Here is a 16,645-nt window from a genome sequence, read left to right as displayed (position 1 = left end):
CTGAAAGCAGGGCCGGGATTTGAACCCACTTGTCCTGCCTTCTTAAGGATGACAAACCTAAGGGCCATGGTTGGGAGGGGCCCTCCCCATCTGGGTTCCCACAGCTCATCCAGCCCTTGGGATAGGCTGTTTTATCCATTTGTACTAATAGGTAGCCCTCTGAGTGCTAACTTTGTGACAGGTGCTATTCTAAGCTCTTTAAAACATGAACTTACTGAATTCCCAGAAATAAACATTTGGGGTAGAGTCTCAAGTTTTCCTCATTATACATATGGGAAAAGTGAGGCACGAGAGGTTAAGTAACTTGCTTGAGGACAAACAGCTAGTAAATGCTGAGTGGGATTAAAACCCTGGCATTCTGGGGATTTCCCTGGTGGTGCAGTGGGTAAGACTCCGTGCTCCCAATGAAGGGGCCCCGGGTTTGATCCCTGGTCAGGGAAGTAGATGCCGCATGCATGCCTCAACAAAGAGTTTGCATGCTGAAACTAAGGAGCCTGCCTGCCACAACTAAGACCCCACACAACCAAATAAATATGTTTTTTTTTTTTTTTTTTGCGGTACACGGGACTCTCACTGTTGTGGCGGCCTCTCCCGTTGCGGAGCACAGGCTCCGGACGCGCAGGCTCAGTGGCCATGGCTCACGGGCCCAGCCGCTCCGCAGCATGTGGGATCTTCCCGGGCCGGGGCAGGAACCCGTGTCCCCTGCATCGGCAGGCGGACCCTCAACCACTGTGCCACCAGGGAAGCCCAATAAATATTTTTTAAAAAGAAATGGCTAACTATTAAACCAAAAAAAAAAAAAAGTCATTCTGGCTGCAGTATGTGCTACCCTAGAGCTCACTTCTTTGGTCACCTTGGTAACAATGTTTCTTATTACATATTTTTAATTAGAGTATAGTTGAGTTACAGTATTAGTTTCAGGTGTGCAACATAATGAGTCAACATTTTTATAGCTTATATTCCATTTAAAGTTAGTACAAAATAATGGCTGTATTTCTCTGTGTGGTATAATATACACTTTTAAAAATTTTATTTATTTATTTATTTATTTTTGTCTGCATTAGGTCTTCATGGCTTCGAGCAGGCTTGTTGCTTACTTATTTTATACATAGTAGTTTGTATCTCATAATCCCTTATCCTTATCTTGTCCCTCCCCTCTTCCCTCTCCCTACTGATAACCACTAGCTTGTTCTCAATATCTGTCGGCCTGTTTCTGTTTTGTTATATTTGTTTCTTATTACATTTTAAATCTTTTGATATCACGTAGCTTCTTTGCTGATTTAACAAATAACTATTGCTCTATTACAGTTAAATTTCCTGAACCTAAGTCTTGGTAAGGAAATAATGTTGATCTTCAAAAAACATCATTGTTGGGGACTTCCCTGGAGGTCCAGTGGTTAAGACTCCACACTTCCAATGCAAGGGGCGTGAGTTCGATCCCTGGTCGGGGAACTGAAATCCCACATGCCGTGCAGTGCGGTCAAAAAAAAAAAATTGTCACATGGAGTGATGATGTAGGAAAGTAGGTATTATGCCTTCACAAAACTTTGTTCTATAAATACCAACCTTTTGCTGATTCTTTATCATTTAGCTCCAAATTTGCCATCCAGTTCCAACTGAATTCCATGGACCTGGTTACCAGCTAAATCGGAGGCTTGGAGGAAAGTGAAACAGGAAGGAGTTTGGCCTAGCTTTTCATTCATTCATTCATTCAACAGTTACTGCCCCCTCCTCCCTGCCAGGCCCTCTACTGGGCTCTGAGACCAAGCAGTGACCTCAGAATGAGCCCTGCCCCCAAGGAGCTCATAGCCAAGTCAGAGTTAACAGACAGAGGGAGTGCACACACAGAGGCGTTGCTTGATTGCCAGTCTCCCTAGACTGTCTACAGACCACGTTTGTCTTACTCACTTCTCTATCCTCCATGCCTAGCACAGTGCCTGGCCACATTTTAGGTGCTCAATGTTTGCTGAATGAATGCAAAGGCTTCATGGAGGAGGTGGCACTGACCTGGGGCTTGGACACTGGAAAGGCTATTGACAGGGGAAGACAGGGGAGAGGGGACACTCCCTCAAGAGGAAGGATCATTTTAGGAAGATCATTCTGGCTGCTGTGTGGAGGACAATGGTTCTGGGGGAGATGCGGGGGACAGGAAGACCAGCAAGGAGGCTGGTACAGGGCCGAGGAGAGAGAGGGTTGTGGCCTGGAGTGGGGACAGAAAAGGCCCAAAGGGGGATTCTGAAGGGAGGGACAAGACATGGGGAGCGCAGAGCACGAGAGGGCAGGAGTCACAGGTGCATCCAGCTGTCTGGGGGAGGGGGCAGGCTGGAGAGGCCTTGACAGGAAGTTAAGGTCTGTTGAACAAAATTGTAGGGCAGAAGGAACTTCCAGATCCCTCAAGTCAGAGCTCAGCTCTGGTGTCATTTCTCCCACCTGGAACGGAGCTGGGGGCGGTGGTGGAGCAGTCCTGTGGGTCCAGGGGAAGGGAAGAGAACTCAGCTCCATGTGAATAAGGCCCTGCCTCACCTTCTCCTGTTTTCTGGGGCCCTGAGGGGGAGAGGGTTGGCTACCACGACTTTGTCAATGCCCAGACCTGGCATGAAGTTTACTGGAGGGTGAAGTCCCTCCAAAAACAGACCTTCTGATCCTTCCTCAGCAGCACACAGCACACGCCACGGACGGCAGGACCTCCTCCTTTCTTATTATATTTTATTTTTCTCGGGGTATAACATATATAAAGTACGTAAAGTCCTCTAATCTTAAGGTACAACTTGAATTTTTGCCCATGTAATTACCAACCAGACTAAGATATGGACCTTTTCCAGCACCCCAGAAAAGTCTCTCTTGCTCTTCCCCCATCTCTATCTCCCCCTCCCCCAGCCCCTTCCGACCCAGGTGGCTTCTGATTTCTAGAACCATAGATTAGTTTTGCCTGCCCTTGAACCTTCTGTGAATGGAATCATACAGTATGTACTGTTTGTGTCTGGACTCTTTCAGTCCACATACCATATGTGAGTATAATCTATGGTGTCACATGTGTCAGCAATTTGTACTTTTTTTTCTTATGCCACGCCGGACGGCTTGCGGGTTCTCCTTTCCCTGACCAGGGATTGAACCCGGACCACAGCAGTGAAAGCCCGGAATCCGAAACACTAGTCCACCAGGGAACTCCCAGCAATTTGTACTTTTATATGTAAAACATAGTAGTCCATTGGATGGACATGCCGTATTTTGTTTATCCATTCTCCTGTTGGTGAACATTGGGCTATATCCACGTTGAGCTCTGAGTAAATCTGCTATAAAAATCCTTGCCCAAGTCTGCTTGTAATAGCCACGTATTTCTCCTGGAATGAAAAGCTAAGAGTGGAAATTCTAGTCACAGCATAAGTGTCTGTTTACATTTAGTAGAAACCGCCAGTTTTCTGAAGTGGTTGTACCAGTTTCCTCTCATGGGCAGTGTGCAAGAATTTCCACATCCTTGCCAACGCCTAGCCTTTCTCCTTTCTAAACAAGAGTTTCCACTGTGAGGCTCCTCTTTTCCTCCAGTGTTGGATATTGGGTGTGCCTGGCATGAGTGCATAGATCCTTCAGCCCAGAAGCAGCAAGACAGAGGTCACATCTAGTTTGTTTGAGTCTCAGCTACAGGAGGAATGGTCATCTCCTCGATGTGGATGAGACCCCAGGAACTGGGGTGGCAATCTTATGACCACGAGCATGAAACCAACATGAGGACAGCACAGCAGAGATGGAATGAACCTAAGAGATGGAATGTTTGTGATGACATGGTCAAGCCACTCAACTAACCTGCCACTGAGTGGCAGGGTATATTTATTTTTCTAAGCCAAGTGATTTAGGGTCTTGTTTTTGGAACTTGAATCATAAAGGATACAGTCCCTAAGCCACCCCCCCCCCTTGTAACCAAACCGAATGGTGCCATTTCTGTCCTCCATAGCAGTCATCTCCACTGAACATTCTTTCCTTCCTGAAACCTCCTCTCTGGGATCCCATGCTCACCTGGTCCTCCTCCTACCCCACGGGTCACTGCTTCTCAGCCTCCTTTCCTGGCTCTTCCTCTGCCTACTTATTAATCTACCTTCACTTTCTTAGGACCTCATCCAGCTCCATGATGTGTGTACTGTGTGCCGATGTTACTGAAATATGTATCTCCAGCCCAGATCTCTCTTCTGAGTACCAGTCTCATATAAAGCGGCCTATTGACCCTCTCCACCCAACCATTGCCCAGGCTTTTCAAACTTACCTTCTTAGCCAAACTCTTGATCTTCCCCCTCAATTTGAGCCTGCTGCAGGCTTTACCACCTTAGTCAAGGGCTCTTTCATTCTTTCATACTCAAGGCAAAGATCTAGGTGTTGTTGCCAATGCCTCAACACCCACCCACATTCCATTTTACATTCTCTACTTCTCTACCTTCCAGGGTCACCATTCCTTTGCACTTGGAAACCTACAACAGCCTTCTGGCTGGTCTCCCCACACGCACTCGAAAGTGCTTTCCAAGCCATGTAGGGTGCTCTTTCAGAGACCCAAACCTGGTATCATTCCCCTGATGAAAATGATAAAAAGATAAAGATAAAATCCAAATTCATTAGGTAGCACTACCTGCCCTACTTGCTCCTTCCTCACCCTCAGCTGCTGCTTCCCACCTCCACATCTGGGACAAGTGGTTCTTTCTGCCTACAACATTTCCCCTCTCACTCTTGCCCTACAAAACTATCTTTGGTTTTTAAGCCTAAATGCCAGCTTCCCAAGGAGTTTCCACCCTTACCCTTCGCACTACATGAGGGCTCCATTAATTTTTTTTCTTGGCCAGACTACGCAGCCTTCAAGATCTTAATTTCCCAACCAGGGATCGAACCCGCGCGTTCGGCAGTGAGAACATGGAGTCCTAACCACCGAACTGCCAGGGAATTCCCCTCCATTAATTTTTCATAGCACTCTTCATATTCCCCCACAGCATTTCCCATCATGCATAATTATATATTGATTTGATTTAAATTATTAACAGATAGTGATCATTTGATGATTAAAAAATTTATTTTATTGACGTATAGTTGCTTTACAATGTTGTGTTAATTTCTGCTGTACAGCAAAGTGATTCAGTTATACCTATATATACATTTCTTTTTCATATTCTTTTCCATTACGGTTTATCACAGGATATTGAACACAGTTCCCTGTGCTATATACAGTGGGACCTTGTTTATCCATTCTATATACAGTATAATAGTTTGCACCTGCTAATCCCCAGCTCCCAATCCATCCCTCCCCCACCCCTTCCGCCTTGGCAACCACAAGTCTGTTCTCTATGAGTCTGTTTCGTACATATGTTCATTTGTGTCATATTTTAGATTGCACATATAAGTAATTTGATGATTGCTTTTCCACCCCTCCCCCACTCTCCCCCAGTAGCCGGGCATCTCCTTGAATTAGAACAGCGCCTATTTCACGCTCCATTCTATCCTCTTGCCTTTAGCACTGCATTTACACACAGTAAGCGCTCAAGGAATGTGCTTATTTAGCTAATAAATCGATACATTGACTCATTTAATCCCTATAACAACCCTGTGAAGTAGGCATTTCATCAGATTCGGGGAAGTTAACAGTCGGGGTGGGCAAGTGGCTCGCCTAAAGTACAGGGCAAGAAGAAGAGTCAGGTCCTGACCCAAGTCAAATCCTAAATTCTGAGCCGGAATATTTCCGCGCCTGACCTTTGGCCTTGGTAAAGGGGCCAGGGAGGAGGCGGACTTTGAGCCACGGGAACGTTTTCACAGATTACACGGGTCATCCACGAGGACCAAAGCGAACAAACGTTCACCTACAGAGACTAGGGTACGCCCCCTCCGCTCTAAATGTGTAAAGATCACAATCTACTGCATATGTATGAGGGGACCAAGGCGGGGGGAGGGGCGTGATTCGGGGCTGTCCTGGATGCGCCTGATCAAAAATTCTTCGGATCTGAAGACTTCAGAACCCCCAGATTTCTGAACACGTTAGCAAAAAGTCTTCAAATGGTCATCTGTGGCACACGTTAGGAGGATATCGGGCATAGAAGATCCCCCCCAATTTAGGTCGTATTATCAGGCATCTGCCGTAGGCAGCCCGATCCCAGGAGGGGTCCTCGGTCGGCTCGACTAGAAGACGAAGGGGGCGTCTCCCCTGCTTCCTGCGGCGTCGGAGGCGAGTTGAGGTGGTGGCAGGCTGCGGCTACGAAGGCGTCAGCGGTGGCGGCGGCGCCATGGCAGGGCTCGCAGGTACCGTGGCGTCGGCCTCCTGGGGGCGGGATGAGAGGCCCTCAATGCGGCCGCGCCGCCATGTTGTCCCTTCGGGGTCACCTTAGGCGTCGTCCGGTCCCTTTCTGGGGTTTTCCTTCCGCGCACCCTGGGGGCCGCCCCTGTCCGGTGTCACGTGATTGCCCTGTTTGGCCCCCAGCCTGGGCCTTGGGGGTCTCTTCGTGGCCCGAGGGCAGGGTACTGGACTCCTGGGTTCTCGTTCAGGCCTCCAAGGTCAGCACTCGCTTGTCTGCTTCTGGGATGGGGCAGGCAGAGCTGGGGAGCTCGGGGCTGGGGGTGCGACAACCTTCTCTCCGGCCCCGGTGCCCGTGGCAGGGGGCCCAGCTTGTGAGATGCCTGTCACTCTGTCCCCGCCACTTAAGTTGCCTTTTTTTTGTTTGTTTTTAAACCAGAAGGGGCGTGGGGGAGAGGAGAGAAAAGGGTCTCCCTCCCCGGGTCCCCGCCTTGGTGTCTGGGGTGATAGGTTGACGCTCTGCTTTGGGTCGCGGGTGCTTCTTACTCTCTCTAATTTTACACCAAGTCCGGACACCCGTTCCCTTTCCTACAATATATGTGGGGAGTGGCCCTCAAGGGCAGCTGAAGGAATGGATTGCCTGGCACACTAATGGCCTGGAGAGAAGAATGGGGGATGGGGGACAGTTTCTTTTTCCTTCCCTCTTCCACACCTTATTTAATTTCCTTCCAGGTCTCCGTGTCCCTTTTCAACGCTAAATGTTGGGGCAGACTGGGGTCTGTCCTGGGAAAGAAACGGCCTTTCTGTTTATAGGTTCGGATCATGTTTTATCCCTTTCAGGGAACTGGTGTTTTGGGGACAGCTTCTGTTTGCCCTGCTTGACATGGTACAGCCATCCCCTCAGCCTTCTGGACGGCAACACTAAAGCCAGGACACACACACACACACACACACACACACACACACAAGTTCCAGCTTAAGTGCTAATGCCAGGTGTTAGATCTTGTTTGTTTGTTTGTTTGTTTTAAATCAGAGACTAATTAATGTCAGCAAATCTGTTGAAAGATTGCCGAGCCCTGGTCGGTTTCCAGTGACCAGATCACTTCCATATCTGAAATTGGTCTTGTTAGAATTGCTGCCAAAAACAGTTTAACCTTTTATCTGTAACATGTTGTTTCAAAGAGGAATCTGGAAGGCTGGGTTTGGCTGTCTTTTTCTGTTGTTGTTCTCTTATCTTTGAAACATATGCATTCCATTTCAAGCCTGTCGCTGTATGATATACCAAGGACCATGTGTTGCCTGCCTCTCTGACTTCCTGTTCTGGGAATGCTCTGGAATCTGGATCCTGCTGGGGAATGGGCCCCGTGGGAGGGAGAAAAGGAGGCGGAGGGGAAGCAGGATCATAACCAGAGAAGATGGTGACATGTCTCTGGGGCATATAGAGGAAATCAGATGTCTCCAGGGAAAAAGAGGCTGTTGTTAGACTAATGTTTTGTATATATGTGCACGTTTAAATCTCTGGGGGAAAACTCACTGCAAATTCAGAATCTCACTGTAGGGTACTGGCTTCTGAGTAGATAGAAGTTTGAAAATAAATGTCTAGCAAATGACTCACAGCACACCTGCTCCCTCATCCAATCCAACCCAACCCAACCCACATGCAATAAGCTGTTGCTGTCCTGCAGCGGAAGCTCAAGAAACTTGTCCTTCATTCGCAATCCAGATATTCCACAGGTAGAGGTAACAGTGTCACATAGCACCACACACTTCCGACAGTCATGGTACCTAAACCCCTCTGCGGTTTAACCTCAACTGGTTAGGCTAAGAAACTAACATCCTTTGGGGGCATTAGTCCCAAGAGTCTTGCCTGTTGCTGGAGTCTCACAAACCCATTCCAGTTCCCTCATAACTCAACTGCTCTATCCTTGGCCTCGTGGGGGCAAAGTCTTGAGGATGTGGTAGAGAAAATTTAAGCAAAGGGGGGGCCTGTGGACTAAGGGCTTTGCAACAAAACGGTAGTCATTTTCAACTCTTTTTGTTGCTCTCTATCAGAATAAAATGTTTTAATGGTATTGCTTCTGGAAAAAATTTTATAAATAAGATGTGTTTGGACTAGACTTCTAAGCATTGCACAGGAATAGAAAGTGAACACATTCCTTCCATCTTCTCTGGTGGACTGTGTTTCCTGCCATAACATGAGGGTTTGGATGGGGCATGAAAGGGGGGAGTGGACATTGCACATTCAAGCCACCCATGCAGGTACAGCCCATCAGGGCAGCCCTTGCCTGGAAGTCTGTCATTTCATCATGCCACACTCAGAGCCCTGCTGATGGATGGATGGAGAAAGCCCTGCAGTTGGGCTTTGCCAAGATCATCTGGAAAGCCCTGGGGCTGCCAGCAGCCTCCTGCCTTTTAAAAGGGGACCTACAGTGTCGAGAGCAGCCAGACACTTCAATGCTGCTGCAGCCTGTCCCCCTGAACCCAGCTACCTTATAACTGGGCTGAGATTAGAGCATCTGGGGCATTGGGGCCGTGGGTACATACACCCCTTGAGGGCTCTGAGGGGAGGGGCACCCTTTATTGAGAACACATGTTGAAATATGTTCATGGTTCTCTGCATTTAGTGTGGAAAACCACAGAAACTCCCAGTCTTGAGGCTTGCCAAGATACAGGCTTCAGAAGGGAGGTGTGGGCATTGCCTGCTGCTGCACCACCCTGGGGCAAGAGGAGACCTACCCCACCCATAGGCTACGGTAGGGGCTGGAACCACCCAGCCTGAGGAAGATGAGGCTCCGATCGCCCATCCGCAGCCTAGTCCCATTGAGTCCTGATTGCCACTTTGATGGCAGAATGTTTCTAGTATGTTGGGGTTCACTGGGATCTTAGCAGTCCTTTTACAGAGGAGAACCGAGGGTGGCTAGGAGTGACCTGACCGGGTTCCCTGGGCTGACTGATGGCAAAGCCAATACTGGAATTGAGGTCTACACCCTCCACCTCCATAATTCTCTTATCTTGAACTGAAGTTATAGGTGCCTCTAAAGGTGCTAGTGGTTGGGCTGAGAAACGCTAGGACCCTAGCGCAGGGGCGGGTAACATCAGGCTCAAGGGATTGAGGTCCTTTGTGCTCCAGAATTGTTTGTGACAACTGTGACTAAGGGATTTGAGGAAGTGGCAGAAAGATTTATAGCCCTCCAACTCACGCCCTGGATGTTGACCCAGGAACAGGTGTGTGGTGACAGGGGCACACAAAGCCAGAGACAAGGCTGAACAGGCGGCAGGGCCATTTGGTGAGGCAGTCAGCTGACCCCACGTAAAAGAAGCCCTGACTCACTGAGGAGTGGGAGAGAGAACTTGGGAGCCGAGCAGGCAGCCCACCCTACCACCCTGGCATGATGGCAGGGGAGAGCCCAGGGCCCGGGACCTGGTAAGCACCCTTAAGGATATGGAGGCTCGTGCTGGGAGAAGCAGAGGACCCAGTAGTGGGGAGAGTGAGCTGGAGAGAGGTTCCTGAGGGTGGGGGAGGAGACCCTGGGAAAGTAGGCGGGCCTGGCAGGATGCCCTTGTAGTGGTTCTGGTAGAGGTGATAGGGCTGGGAGGGATGAGCTGGGTGGGGGAGGTGCCACACCACACCTTTTACCCCATAGTCATTGTCCAAACCAGTGCCCCCCCACCCTCCCCCACCCGCCCTGCTCATTTCTTTGGGGATCTTGGATGGAGATAAGACTGTGTTCTGAATTCCTGATCACCCTCTTGGTCCCTAGTACCTCCATTTTGAGGGCTCTTCCCACTTTCCCCCCTCCTATCTTCTCCCTCCTTCCATCTTTCCCACTGATTACTTGCCAAAGCCCCTTATCCCAGGAAAACTGAAGGCACCCACACCTTTGGGGAGGTATAAGTGGTGCCTTATTCCGAGACCGCAAGTGAAGATGTCCACCTTTTTCTTTGGGTGGTGGTGCGGGCATGCGGTCCTTTATCTCAGGACAGTGTTGAGATGGAACTGGGTGTGTGAAGGTTTATTCCCATTTTGTTGCTTCCGCTCCGTCCCTCCCCCAAGTACAGTGCACATCAGCCCAGTCTTAGAAGTATGTGTTGAAGCCGGAAAAGAAGTCACAGGAGACAAAACTTTTTGGTGCGCCTCCACCGCCCCGCAGGGTCCTGGGACACTGTGCGAGACAGGGGAGGTACTTTTTTTAATTTTTTTGTAGAGGCGGTCCCTGTCCTCCAGGAGCTTACAATCTAGCCGGGGAGACACAACTAATGCACACTTATACAATCATTACAATTAGCAATTACCACAATATTGACCACAATTGCATGAGACCTGGGGGATGCAAGATCAGTGAGGGGTTGGGGGCTTGGAGAAGGTGTTTTGGTAAAGATGGGATTCGTTTTCTTGTTCAGTAGGTCCGAATTGAGTGACACATTTCTTTTGGGTGGGAGTGGGGCGAAAGAGGAACTGAGGGAGCAAAGGCAGCAAGGCTGGAATGCACATGCCGTAGGCAAGGGACAGTGAGAGGGCCCCGCTCTGTTTCTTAAACCTCCTCCCTCACCCTCTGCCCTCCAGCCCCGCCACACAGGCACGCAGTTGTCACTTGTCTGCTGCACGGAGATTCAGGGCTTCGGCTGGTGAAGTTGGAATGTCCATTCTGCTGGCTGGTGTGGTTGTCTGGATCTCTGTGGTGCGGCCTGCTGGCATGGCCGTGGCTGTGGGGCTGGGATGGCGCTGTCCCGACTTGGTCCAGATCTGAATGCGTTGCCTGTGCCCAGATCTCAGGGGTCTGCTCCCCCCATTCCCCCCTCCTCCCTCTACCGCCACCCGCAGTAGGAAGGGTGCAAAGGGGTGGGGAAGGGATCTGGTGTTGTCGTCATTGTCGGTGCTGCTTCTCCGGGGGCCTACCGGCCCCTCACTGACCTTGGCAAGTGCTCCTCTGGCGAGAGGGCACAGGGGACGCCCCATTCCTGCGCGGCACTGGCTCCCATGCTGGTGGAACTGCACAGGAGCACCTGGTGACACGGCCGCCCAGGGGAGGGGGCTGGAGCCTCAGTTGGGGGCCCGCTGGCGGCGCTCTCCCAGCACGTGCCGTCCGGTTCTCGACACGGTGTACGCCAGCTTCTGCAGGGAGTACCTGAACACCTGTGGAGAGAGAGAGACCCAGGACCTGCCCTTAGAGGCGAGCACCCCGCAGCGTGTCTGTAGTGCTGCCGTGCCCGCCCCCGCCCCGCCCCCTGCCCCCTGCCCCGCCCGCCTGTCCAATGAGGAGAGGCGGGTGCGGGCGCAGCTTGTCCACGAGTCAGGGCAGCTGGAGCTTTTCCAACTGTGCTGAAGGCTGCATGGCCGCAAGCTGATTGGACCCACAACTTAGGTATACCTCACTTCTCGCAATGGGCTGGGTCCCTGGAGGATTTCGAAAAGCGAATCCTACCCAGTAAATGCAGCATTCCAGGAACACCTTGAAGGAAATATGCGATTCCTTTGGCAAAGGATTCCTTTAGCAGGGAATTCTTCCTGCAAGGGGTGCTTTTAGGGTAGATGATTTTATGGGCAAAGCAATTTCTTCTGATTTATTTCTTTTTACACGAAGCGCTTTGCCTCTATTTGATTTTTTTTTTTTTAATAAAGCGAACTGTCCTTTTTCGGAAGCGCTTTTTTTCTGTTCTATTTTTCCTGCAAAGAACCTTTTCCTCTAATTGTTTTCTTCAGAGTGCTCTTATCGATTCATAGTTTGTTAGCTCCTTTGTCTAATATTTTTTCTGCAAGGCGCTTTTTATCTAATGCATTTTTTTCTGCCAAGTGCTTTTGTCTGATTTATTCTTCCTGCAATGCGCATTTTCTCTAATTCATTTTTTCCCGCGAATTTTTCTGATTTGTTATAATCTTGTTTGCGGAGTGCTGTTTTTCCCTTTCCCCTGAGAAGTGCCTTTTTCTAACTTATTTTTTGTCCCACCCCCGCAAGTACTATATTTTCTAAAGGAAAATTTCCCCGCAATGCGCAATTTTTTTAAGGCGGAAAGATTCCGCTGTGTGAGCGGTAAAGTCTCTTTTCGCAAAACAGAAGTGCCCCGCCTCCCTCCTGGGGTCGAGTCTCACGTAGCGGTATTTTCTTACCACGTTGGTCGCTAAGAGCCTCGGCGATCGTCCGCGGCTGGCGCCCGCCGCGCCCCAACTCTTTGTTCCCGGGCGGGCACACTGGGAAGGGTCTACGCAAGGAGGAGGGCGCAGGGGACGGGCGGGGGCGTGCGGTGCCGGCCGCGGCACTTGGGTGGGCAGGGATCGCGGCAATCAGGACAGGACGGGTCGGGATGCGGCAATTGTGACGCGGGCTTGCCGGTTCAGGGGGCGCACGTTGCGACCCTCTCCCACCCAGCACCCGGGCACACTTACCTGCAGCAGCACGCGGAAAATGTACCAGCCGATGATGAGCAGCTCAGCCGAGGCTGCCGCCACTGCCGCCATGGTTCCGAGAGTGGTCGGTGGGTGGTTGAGAGCGAGTGCTGCCGGTTCCGAGGTCCGTTCGCCTCTCGGAGTCCGCTGTTGGGCGCACTGCCGCAGCCGCGGTGGCCGCGCCTTAAGTATCCGCCCACCGCCCAAGTGCGCATGCGCGCTTGGGGGGGGGGTCCGTGAGGAGGGGTGGCCGGGGGCGCCCCTCATTCGTCAGGAGAGGAAAAAAAAATAATCCATCTGTTCTTTCCACACCGACCCCCGCCTCCTGAGTTCATCTTAGCCCCTTTCCAGAAGATTCCGCTGTGCCCGCATTTGAATTTTAATGTAAAATGGAGGGGAAATGCAACTCTGAGTTAGCGCATAGGGTGAGAGTACGGGTGCGCGCCCCTTAGTAGCGGAGCCCATCTCTCCAAGCCCGGGCCTGCAAATTCGAGCCCAGTGTCCGGTCCCACGCCAGATCACACCTGGGCAAGGATGGAAAAGCAGAGGGACCTAATTTAGAGAGGGATCATCTGCCCCGCGGAGCAAAAACAGGTGCCCCTTCCAGAAGCCTTGGCTTCACAGGCCCCCCGCTCAGCACTCTTTTTCTAATTTTCGATGTATTAGAAGACCACGTCCTCTGCTTTGCGAGAGCCTCTGAGCGCGGAACCTTTCCCTGATGCCCGCATCCCGCTTCTAGATCTACATCCCGTTGCTAGATCTACAGCGGTGGCAGCTGTAGGGAGCCGAGCCAGGGCACTGAGCCCTAGGTGCAAAAGCGATAGTCATCGGGTGTCTACCCTGTAGGAGGGATGGCGCCTTTGTATGCACGGAAGGGATGGGATGAGCTCTCCAAAGAAGTGGTCTGAATGCGCTCTGGGATAGTATTCTGCTAGGCGGGTAATTCAACCTCTGCTCCCCTACCCCCCAGGCGCTGGTAGGTCTTCCTCAGCCAGCGAGGCTCTTTGTACCCGCTGCGCTGGGTGTCTGGAGCTTGGAGGAGGGTTTTGCTACCGCCGCCAGAGGGTCGTGGCTGCCGCCGCTCCGATTCCTGGCGCGGCACGAAGACCGGAATGCGGTCTGCGAGCGCGGCCCTGGCGCACCGGTGGCCCGCTGCTCGAGAGCACCATTTCTCTCCAGCAATCTGCCTGGCACAGGTGCCAACTGGCATTTGCCCCTATGTGGATAGAAAATTAATTTTGATTAAAAGCTCATTGAGGTCAAGTTCTATACAGTGCCGGCAGCAGATGGAGAGCACAAGTCAACCCAGAGAGGTCAGTTTGGACTAAGTAGCATGGTGATTTTTTTTTCCCCCTACATTGACTTTCGAAGAAGTTGGCCGATTTTAGCAAAATGACGCCGGATTATTTGAAAAAGGCAAGCTCATTCTAGGCTGCCATCTTAAAACAAAATATTCGGTGATGCTGCTGCGCGCCTTCCCAGAGCTTGCAAGGATCCATTGCCGGCAATCTCCCGCCGGCAGTGCGCCGCTAACTACTTTAACTCTCCACTGAGCAACTGCTGTGAGAGATACTAGATACAGAACCCTTTTCTTATTCCTCAGGGGTCACAGCATGGAGCCCATGGCCGTCCGGTGGCAACCACAGGGCGGTATTGTGAGGTCTGGGTCCCTTGAGGACGGGCCGCAGCCCCAGGAGGCGATACATGATCTCTGCTGGGCAGGGCCCAGGCAAAGCCAGGCCACTGTGCCGGACCTGCCTAGAGCCCTCTGGCCTAGCCCCCAAGAAGGGGAGACACCCAGGATGCTTCTGGAAAGGGTGACTTGGAGAGGAGTAGACTTCCATGGGTGGGCAGGGAGGAAAGGGCATTCACATTTGCTGTTGTTAACCATGATCCATTTTTCCAAATAAGTATACATTCTGTTCCTGTTTTTTTTTTTTTTTTTTTTGTCTGTCTGTCTGTTCCGTGTCTGTTTGTCTGTTGTGTTGACTTTTCTCTTCAGGATCCCTGCTGCCTTGGTGATCCCGGGCTGACAGCCAGAGACCACAGCGGCTCAGCTCCTGGAGAGCGAGGGTTGAAGAAAGCAGAGGGCAGCCGCCCGCGCCCGCTGGCTCCCATTAGGTCGGTTCCTGCAGCGGTGCCCGGTGGCCTTGGCGAAGGCCCTGTCCAGCAGAGATCATGTATTGCCTCCAGTGGCTGCTGCCCGTCCTCCTCATCCCCAAGCCCCTCAACCCCGCCCTGTGGTTCAGCCACTCCATGTTCATGGGCTTCTACCTGCTCAGCTTCCTCCTGGAACGGAAGCCTTGCACAATTTGTGCCTTGGTTTTCCTGGCAGCCCTGTTCCTCATCTGCTATAGCTGCTGGGGAAACTGTTTCCTGTACCACTGTTCCGATTCCCCGCTTCCGGAATCGGCACACGACCCCGGCGTTGTGGGCACCTAACAGCCAGCCCAGTTAGCTTTCCAAGGAAGCAGAAGACGGGAGGGGAGGCATTGACATAGGTCATAAAGCATTGGAGTTTCAAATCCCGCGGCCCTGCGGGTGCCACATTCCTGATGGCGCCTTTTTGGCCTGTGACATTTTATCCTTATAATGTGAATAATAGCACTGACCGGTGCTTTTATCGTAGAGTCCTGTAGTCGTGGGTGGTCTTGTGGTTGTGTGTGTTCTGTCCCCATCTTGGCCCCTGACTGGCAGGATGGCCACCCCCCTCGCCTCATTCCCACGAGGAGCCTGCACCCATCCTGGTCAACTGCCCCAGCATGATCCGGGCAGATAAAATGCCAGCCTCATTGTCACCTCTGTGACCCTTCCTTGTCAGGGGTTCCTCCCTTCTCAGAGTGTTACTGACTCCTCCGTCCCTCTCTTGGCTTCCTGTTAGTTCTCTTTAGCCCTTTTTTGGGGAGCACCTGTCCAAGACAGGGCTCAGTTTTGCACTTATCTCGAATATAAAGAGATTGCTGATGCCCGAGAGCCTCGCTTTTTCATTCTTCTTCCCTGGCCGGCAGGCTAGACAGAATTGTGTCTTGACTGCTGTCCACAAATCTTCAGTATTTTCCCCACTTCATTTTGAAGGAAGAAGTAACAGATACATGTTGCTCTTTCACCTGGGAGTCTGGGCTCCTGCTCAGCAGCCCAGCTTCGCTTCCTCTGCCCTTCCTCCTGCCTTTCTCAACTGTCGCAAGGAGGGGGCCTCATTTTGTCTCCCATGCATGCTCTGCAGGATTGATGTGTGGTGTGTTTACGTAGATCTAGCAGTCCCCAGCTGAGTGAATGGGAGAGTACTTGTGTGTTTCATAACAGCCACGATCCCCTGATAGGTGTTTGGATATTTTTTGGTGTGGTGTGCTGTGTGTGCGCGTGTGTGTATACGTACGTGTACAAGTACATGTGTACATCCTTTTTAAAGAAGCTTTATCGAACGTGTTGTGATTTTGAGGTGTAGCAATAGCTAGCTTGTAGGGGCCGCTACAGTTGGTATTTAGTATGGGGATTGCAGAGTGACCAGCGCACTGGACTCCGAGGTGGTTCAGACGAGACAGAGGGGAGCGGTGGCCATCGTCCTCGTGCCAGGAGCTTCTCCGGTCCTGCGCGTATAGACTGTATACGTTACGAAGAATACACGGGAAGACTTTGTGACTGTCACTTGCTTTTTTCTTTTTCTGCGCTTCAGTAAAAGTGTTGGCACATGAGACTGTCTCCTGGCCCCTGCCCGCTGGGGATCAGCATGGTTGTCCTTCCAGTCTAAACCATCCATCTTTCTCTTGCCTGAAGGGGGAGGGAGGTGGGCCAGGCAGAGGACAGAACTGGAGGCAGTCCATCTAGGGGATGGGACTGCGGGGCCACACTTGTGGAACATTTGGACTGCTATTCTGGAGCTTTTATTTCTGGTGTGTTCGTTGCACAGCTGTTTGAAATGTTTAATAAAGCTTTATAAACTTTACTCTGTGGTTTTATGTGGCTGCAGTCCATTTGGGTCGTGGTGTTGGATTTCTAAGTTGGTGGGG

General features: G+C 51.2%; 2 protein-coding genes across 3 annotated transcripts; one reads left to right on the top strand and one right to left on the bottom strand.

Annotated features, from left to right (window-relative positions):
* The first annotated feature begins 6,157 nt into the window (after nucleotides 1–6,157).
* Nucleotides 6,158–16,581, top strand: BLCAP (BLCAP apoptosis inducing factor). The gene is made up of 2 exons (XM_022592455.3): nucleotides 6,158–6,264; nucleotides 14,641–16,581. The coding sequence occupies exon 2, from the start codon at nucleotides 14,817–14,819 to the stop codon at nucleotides 15,078–15,080; it is 264 nt and encodes an 87-aa protein (XP_022448163.1). The 5' UTR covers nucleotides 6,158–6,264; nucleotides 14,641–14,816; the 3' UTR covers nucleotides 15,081–16,581.
* Nucleotides 9,915–12,843, bottom strand: NNAT (neuronatin). 2 transcript variants are annotated; one of them, XM_022592452.3, is made up of 3 exons: nucleotides 12,639–12,843; nucleotides 11,631–11,706; nucleotides 9,915–11,390 (listed from the first exon to the last, which is right to left on the bottom strand). In XM_022592452.3, the coding sequence occupies exons 1-3, from the start codon at nucleotides 12,708–12,710 to the stop codon at nucleotides 11,161–11,163; spliced, it is 378 nt and encodes a 125-aa protein (XP_022448160.1). In that variant the 5' UTR covers nucleotides 12,711–12,843; the 3' UTR covers nucleotides 9,915–11,160. The 2 variants fall into 2 exon arrangements, with proteins under 2 accessions (XP_022448160.1, XP_022448161.1); XM_022592453.3 differs by having other exon boundaries at nucleotides 11,206–11,390; nucleotides 11,626–11,706.
* Nucleotides 16,582–16,645: the final 64 nt, after the last annotated feature.

This window comes from Delphinapterus leucas, chromosome 15 (assembly GCF_059928025.1).
Source record: "Delphinapterus leucas isolate spDelLeu-1000000601 "Yukka" chromosome 15, BTC_Dleu_Yukka2, whole genome shotgun sequence".
NCBI classification, from domain to species: Eukaryota; Metazoa; Chordata; class Mammalia; order Artiodactyla; family Monodontidae; genus Delphinapterus; species Delphinapterus leucas.
The sequence above is the reverse complement of the archived record's forward strand: the minus strand, read 5'-3'. Positions and strand labels throughout refer to the sequence as shown.

Coding starts and splice junctions, on each gene's coding strand:
- NNAT (XM_022592452.3), bottom strand. CDS start 12,710: ATGGCGGCAGTGGCGGCAGCCTCGGCTGAGCTGCTCATCATCGGCTGG. Junction 11,707..12,638: donor TTTTCCGCGTGCTGCTGCAG/GTAAGTGTGCCC, acceptor ATTTCCTTCAAG/GTGTTCCTGGAATGCTGCAT. Junction 11,391..11,630: donor GACCCAGCCCATTGCGAGAA/GTGAGGTATACC, acceptor CTCTCTCCACAG/GTGTTCAGGTACTCCCTGCA.
- BLCAP (XM_022592455.3), top strand. CDS start 14,817: ATGTATTGCCTCCAGTGGCTGCTGCCCGTCCTCCTCATCCCCAAGCCC.